The following is a 6960-nucleotide window of genomic DNA, read 5'->3' as shown; positions in this document are numbered from 1 at the left end:
TAAAAACAAGTGTTGTAATGGGAATTAACCCATCTCATGGGGATTATCCCATTTGGGTTATCTGTGCATAAAATAACCTTCTATGTGCATGGAATAACCTTGTATGTGCATGATATTAAACGACTTGTCGTACACGATGATGATTCAACTAATCACATTTTATTGCTGGCATAAAATGATCACATGTTTCAGCTTTTTAATTACCAAATTTGGAGAAACAATTATCACATGTGCATAAAATGACCTCGTACGTGCATAAAATGAGCTCGTATGTACATGCCATAATTGCTAAGGGAAACACATGTATCACAGATGAAATTCATGTGCATGGAATAACCTTTTATGTGCATGATATTAAACGACTTGTCGTACACAATGATGATTCAACTAATCACATTTTATTGCTGGCATAAAATGATCACATGTTTCAGCTTTTTAATTACCAAATTTGGAGAAACAATTATCACATGTGCATAAAATGACGTCATACGTGCATAAAATGATCTCGTATGTGCATGCCATAATTGCTAAGGGAAACACATGTTTTCTATTCTTAAATCGAATCACAATTTCATCTTCTCAAATATACAATTTAAAAATCCGGAAGACTCCCGTTACATTTATTACCATACAACTGTAAATGAAAAAAATAATCCTAAAAACAAGTGTTGACTTCTCAAATGATGCTCAAAAATTCCACTGCACAAGTCCAATTCCTCGCAAAAAACTTCAATCTCACACATAAGAAAGCAAATGTCAGCAAAGATAAAAATTAGAGGGAAACAAAAATGGTAAAAATAGAAAACTTGCGCTAATAAGAGACATCACTTACTCGACTATTTGTCAGTGATCCTTTGGTCGGTCACAATTCCTGCTGTCGTGGTTCGCCATCTGCCCACAAGCCTTGCATCTTCTGAGTGGTTTCTTATTGACTTCCCCCGCTCTTTCTCTTTGTGAAATCATTCCTTTTCCCGAGCCTTTGTTTTTGCATTGTCTTGGAGGCAAAATTGTAATTTCGCTAGGCACACTTGTACCCAAGAGCATTCCAATTTCCGCATTTTTCTCCATTTTCTTTCCAATACTACTATTACGACCATCATCAGCGACACTACTTGTTGTTTCTGCAAGTACCCTTTCCTTGAACCCGCGTAAAATGTTTAGTAACTCATCACAATTAACAGGACTCTGTTCAACTAGTGATACACAAGTGAACATTTCGACCACAATTGATCGGTTTGTTCTTTTGTGCATCGATCGATCTGCAATCGTAAGTTAAGCAAGCGCCCATCGAATTGAAGATTGGCTGGCAGGTTGCTAGTTTGCTCCACCTATTAAGTAGGTATTCACTTGGAATTTTCTCAAAACCATAATCTTTAAGGACACAGAGAATATGTCGACAAAGTATTCCATGTCGTTCAAATTTCTTGCAATTGCATACTAGTTTCACTTCAGCTGTCTTATAACCCTCCTTATAGTCTTTCTTTCTCTCACGATCCTTGACATCTATGTAGAGAATTGCATGATTCTTATATTTTTCTTTGTCCCCAATGGCACATGTAAAGCATGTTGTTTTTATTTCCACTTTGAACTCCTCGAAAATTCTCGGAGTGTAGGTTTCCGCTGCATGCTTTTCTAGGTCTAGAGGAGTAGCCAAGTCAGGAAACGAGTACTTAGATTGTGCAATCAGTTTTGATTGAGCCCATCGTTGTGTATCCATTGCACTCTCAAAGCGCATCCAAAATTCAACAAGGGTCAAATTTGGATTAGTGAAATTGCTAAAAAAATGATTTTCTGACTCGGACCTCGAGGTGGTTCTCATCAACCCTCCTAAGAAAAAGTCACGAAAGTAAGCTGGAATCCAAAATTGTCTAATGCCATACTTTTCCTGAAGCCGACAACCCATGAGCTTCCACAATGGTTGTCCATCTTTCCTCAAATTCAGCAGGCTCCACATCTTCGCCCCAAACAAATGAGTTTATCTCTTTCAAAAACTCAGTTTCTCTACATATCACAGGCCCTACCTTCTCTGGCAACTTCTTCAATATGTGCCACATGCAATATCTATGTTGCACTTTATCTTTAAAGACTTTCTTAAGTCCTCCTTCTATCCCCAAATCTTCGTCAGTTATTATACACATAGGATAACGACCCCCCATAGCTTCTAGGAATCTCGTAAATAACCAAGCAAATGACTCCTTGCTCTCATTAATAAGAAGCCCAGCCCCAAAGGTCACACATCTCTTATGATGATCCACCCCTGTGAAAGGGGCGAATATCATTCTATACTTATTTTTCCTAAAGGTAGTGTCAAAGGATGTCATGTCCCCAAATAACAAATAATTTTTTATACTAATAGAGTCAGCCCAGAAAACATGTGACAATCTACCTTTCTCATCTACCTCAAAGTCAAAGTAAAAGGATGGACCCATTCTTTTTATTTTCATAAAATGCTCAATAAGCATTTGAGCATCCCCTTCTGACAAGAACTTTTTGATATCCCTTGAAAAGTTCTTAAAGTCTTCCAATGAAGCACCCACATTCTGATAACCTCTGACATACTCCTTAAACATCCTATAGGTCATAACTGGACCTTTGTTAACCTTTGAGTTGTCAACTATCATTTTTTTATGAACTATATTCAATTCTCTCGTTTGCGTCAGATGTACCATTGTTAATGGTGTAGCTGGCATATGATTATGCCCTTCAACAAAACCATAAATTTGGTATTTACCGTTAGCAATTCGTTTAAAGTTAATCCTAGCAAGGCAACCTACCCTAGTCCTTTGCCTACGGTAGTTTTTGCCTTTGGCTTCACATTCTCCAGCCTTATTACACAAACAAGTTTTATGTGTTGTGACACCATGTTTATTCTTTTGTGAGCCTTTTCTAGTCACAAACCCACATTCTTTTCCATATGCTTCATAAAAGGCAATACCGAGTTCAAGTGTATCAAACACCATACCAATAACAGGCTTGAGATGGGTAGGACAACCAAAAATCCGATTCATGTTGCTTGAACCGGACGCCTCCTCCTCCTCCTCCTCCTCCTCCTCTGCATCCTCTATTACCTCTACCTCCTCTATTAACTCTGTCTCGTCTACTACGTCATCTGCAAATGTGATGAAATTAAAGTAGAGTTAAGATTTATATTTACTGGAGAAGTCAAGTATACAACAACACGGTTATATAGAACAGTATCTGATCATTCAACAGTTCAACAGAATTGTACCTTGTACGATTTCAGGAACATCAATGTTAAGGGCAGATATTTATGATATGGATTGAGATGCAATAACTTCAACCATCTGTCCTTCATTTGTAATGTCATTTGTAATGACATTAGAAGAACTACGCGACCCCATTGAACTAAGAATGTCATTGCTGCAATAACGACGACTTAAAATTAAATATCTGACAATAAAATCATATCACGGAATTATTACTAAAACTAAATTTATAAATTTTGATGCACATAGCAATAATTTGATGCACGTAGCTAATAGTTTAACGATTGTAAAACCTGTCTAATTCATAAAACTGAGCCAACAATATCACGATTTCAACCAATTTAAGCAATTTCTAATTTTACCGAACCCTAATTTCTCAAATAACGAAACCCTAATTGCTCAAATTCAACAACTTTAATCGATTAATTGAAAAATTACAAACAAATCAAACTATAAACCCTAATTTTAATCGATTAATTGAAAAATTACAAACAGATCAAACTATAAACCCTAATTTGACGCACATAGCAACAATTTGATGCACGTAGCTAATAATTTGGCGATTGTAAAACCTGACTAATTCATAAAACTGAGCCAACAATATCACGATTTCAACCAATTTAAACAATTTCTCAAATTACCGAACCCTAATTTTCAAATTCAACAAATTAATCAACAATTTCGAAATATTACCTTGAATAAAAAGGTTCCATTCATGAAGGACGCGTCGAATAGGTAGATCGTTGAAGAGATTGATGGATCAGTAGTTGAGGATCAATGGTGCGCATAAAATGGTGTTGTGAAGATGGTGATATTCGAGGAGAGAGAAAGAATGATGAGAGGTAACGAAAATTGGATAAATGACGGAGTTTAGAATGTTTAGGGGTAGGTGATTTTGCGCGCGCGTCTACTTTTGTATTAGATTAAGGTGGTTCTCACGGTTCTCATTATATAGGTGGTTCTCACTGGATCCCGACCCTATATATATATATATTTATTTTTTTATATATTTATATATACACACGCATGACCTTAATCACATACTACAACCAACAAACCAAACATAAAATCATCATGATCATATAAACACACCTCACATCACATTACATATACTCCAAACACTTCCATTCAACCCAAAAATATACCTCATCCAACATATACTTAAAGGCATACAACAAATAACGATCCCTTGACACGCCGTCGTGACCGACTCCAAGTTGTAAGGGCAATGTTGCGGCCTTAGGATGTCTCCCAAGGCTTTGCGGTAGCTTCAAACAACTCCTACCCGGGTTCATTTTATTTAGACTCCCTATGTTCATTGGGTTCATTGGTTTTAGGTTCCAGAATCGTCTCTCTGATACCACTTTGTAACACCCCCACATACCAAGGCGCCTTACCAAGACCACCCTAGCATGAGAGACTGTTACCATCTTGGTTTCCCGAGGCTAGTATATCAAAAGTAACCATCCCAAAAAATTTATTTAAGTACATAAAGTTAACGATAATATTGTCTCAAAACCAACTCAAAGGAAATGTTTAAAAATCTCAAAATAACTGAAATCAAAACAGCTAAACTCGTAACAGCGGAAGCTAGACTCGAAGTGATGACATCCCATCTCTTCCCCGTAGTTAAAGACAACCATCACCTGTCACAATCTGCTCACCATCCCCGAATGGATCACCACTGGTTTACAAAACAATGGGGTCAGTTCAGTGCATAATTAAAATAAGACAAAATACAATAATGTCAAAAGCAACTGTTCCACAATCATCTCCATCTCACCATCACATCTCATAACTGACTACATACTTACGTGTGTAGCCCTGCCAGATTACTGCCGCAACAGATAATCCTCACTGCCAATGGGGGACCGCAGCCTTGCCCACCTAATCCCCGCTCATCACATTGAGAGATAACCCATGTTTCTTAATGTGCACATCCCCTCTTGTGGTGGGTTCCACACGGGGTGAATTAAGGGCGTGAAGCCACTCCCGCAAGTGACTCTACTCAGCCGAGGACGCACCTCGCAGTCATAGTCAAACCATCTCAAGTCTAATACTCCAGAATACAATCAACAACAATATCATCATATCAATTAAATCAAAACATCACAATCATCAATCTTAAATTAAATAGGCAATCAACCGAGTAGGGAAAACCCTACCTTAGCACAAATTTGATACGAGTCAACAAGAAAGCTAGAACGGCTCTTCTATGAAATCTCCACCTAACAACAATTATACAATCCAATCACAACATGCAAAACATCCTTTTATCCCCCAATTCCAATTCTTGGGTAAACCCTAAAAAGACAAACTGATAAAACTTATAGGACTAGTGGCTTACCGACGCAATCGACGCCAGAGAGGAATGAACAAGGAGTCACGAACAATCAACGATCTTGGGAGAGATTAGAGGTGATTAGAGTCACGTAGAGTGTTTTAGGATTTGTAAAAAGTGAAAAGTGAAACAGTAAATCTTAATTTATTACTCTAATCGTCTTTAATTAAACCGCGGAAATAATTCCCGTCAGTCCGGATACTCGGTCGAGTGTAGAGTATACTCGGCCGAGTATCCCTTACTCAGTAGAGTTTTACCATACTCGGTCGAGTATTCCTTGACTGTAGCCTGACCAGAAACACACGACGCATTACTCGGCCGAGTAAGCCTTATTCGGCTGAGTAACAAAACTTAGAAAAACGTAGTATTACACCCTTGATGTTATATCATTGTTAGGTCCTAATTTTTCGCAGACACACATCATTATGGTTTCGCTCAACTTGATCTCTTCTCATCGAAAACTCGTATATCAGCATTAAAAGCAAACTCGGATGCCGTTGTAAACGCTGGAACAACAAGAGAGGGCGGGCTACCAAGCTGATTCCAAATGGGATAGGTGACGGGCAATGCTAACGTTAAGGGCCAAAATTGCATTGATGTTTGGACGGGCTACGCCAGGCTATGGAACGAGGCGCACATGCAACCAAAAGGACCCGCGTCATTGGCCAGGTCTATTGAGTAAGGTGTCTATTTAAATAACGATTAGCCTAATTTGCAATAATAATGAACCTTCATAGCTAACTATGCTACTCGATATTTATTCAGTTGATAAACTCATCGACCTCAACAACCAGTAATGGCGTGTTTAACTTGAATTCTTCTCACTAGATATGATTTGTCTTATTTCGTTGATGCCGGTCTTACCCTAAACTGTCAACGACGAAAAGAACAACAAAAAAGAAACCTTCCTGAACCCTGTGTACATTACATGGTATATATCAACAAGATAAATAATCTCTTATTTAGTGTCTTGGCTAACACCCTCTGCCCAGCCCACTTTATAACTAGAACCTCGACTACCAAAGAGGCATGGATATCCTCGCGAATACCTATGCTATTCCGTCTAGTGGCCACGTTAAACAATCCAAACACCTAACAAAAACAATCCCTCGTTTATCAACTTGTTATTGATGATATTCATACTTAGGATTTAAATCAATATCTTTTGCCAAATTCCATGAAAAACTCCTTAACAGAAAACTCACTTAAACAACCAACCTTAATTCTCTTGACCCTACATATTGTTTTTAACCATACAAACGTTCTCTCCTGATTAAAGGTCGTTGATTTTATGTGAAATATTCAAGGTCGCACTTTGCATTGTCTTTTGTTGTGTCTTCAAAACACTTTGCCCAATTTTTTTTGGATGATGTTTGGGCCTAATTTTTTTAG

At 37.9% G+C, this 6960-nt stretch overlaps 2 protein-coding genes across 2 annotated transcripts; both read right to left on the bottom strand.

Annotated features, from left to right (window-relative positions):
* Positions 1–843: 843 nt before the first annotated feature.
* LOC141590109 (protein FAR1-RELATED SEQUENCE 9-like) lies at positions 844–1717 on the bottom strand. The gene is made up of 2 exons (XM_074410720.1): positions 1348–1717; positions 844–1259 (listed from the first exon to the last, which is right to left on the bottom strand). Exons 1-2 carry the CDS (start codon positions 1715–1717, stop codon positions 844–846), a joined length of 786 nt encoding a protein of 261 aa, XP_074266821.1.
* A 151-nt stretch (positions 1718–1868) lies between these two features.
* On the bottom strand, positions 1869–6162 carry LOC141590108 (protein FAR1-RELATED SEQUENCE 5-like). Its single transcript, XM_074410719.1, has 2 exons — positions 6009–6162; positions 1869–3109 (listed from the first exon to the last, which is right to left on the bottom strand). Exons 1-2 carry the CDS (start codon positions 6160–6162, stop codon positions 1869–1871), a joined length of 1395 nt encoding a protein of 464 aa, XP_074266820.1.
* Positions 6163–6960: the final 798 nt, after the last annotated feature.

Source organism: Silene latifolia, chromosome 7 (assembly GCF_048544455.1).
Source record: "Silene latifolia isolate original U9 population chromosome 7, ASM4854445v1, whole genome shotgun sequence".
In the NCBI taxonomy this organism is placed as follows: domain Eukaryota; kingdom Viridiplantae; phylum Streptophyta; class Magnoliopsida; order Caryophyllales; family Caryophyllaceae; genus Silene; species Silene latifolia.
Note: the sequence above shows the minus strand (reverse complement) of the source record. Positions and strands in the feature narration are given on the sequence as shown.

Bases quoted from the DNA above. Each gene is read 5' to 3' on its own strand.
- LOC141590108 (XM_074410719.1), bottom strand. From the start codon at position 6,162: ATGCAATTTTGGCCCTTAACGTTAGCATTGCCCGTCACCTATCCCATT. The intron at 3,110-6,008 runs GTTGAGCGAAAC...TCACATTTGCAG, and splicing joins TTTCGATGAGAAGAGATCAA to ATGACGTAGTAGACGAGACA.
- LOC141590109 (XM_074410720.1), bottom strand. From the start codon at position 1,717: ATGGATACACAACGATGGGCTCAATCAAAACTGATTGCACAATCTAAG. The intron at 1,260-1,347 runs GTGAATACCTAC...TTACGATTGCAG, and splicing joins TGGTTTTGAGAAAATTCCAA to ATCGATCGATGCACAAAAGA.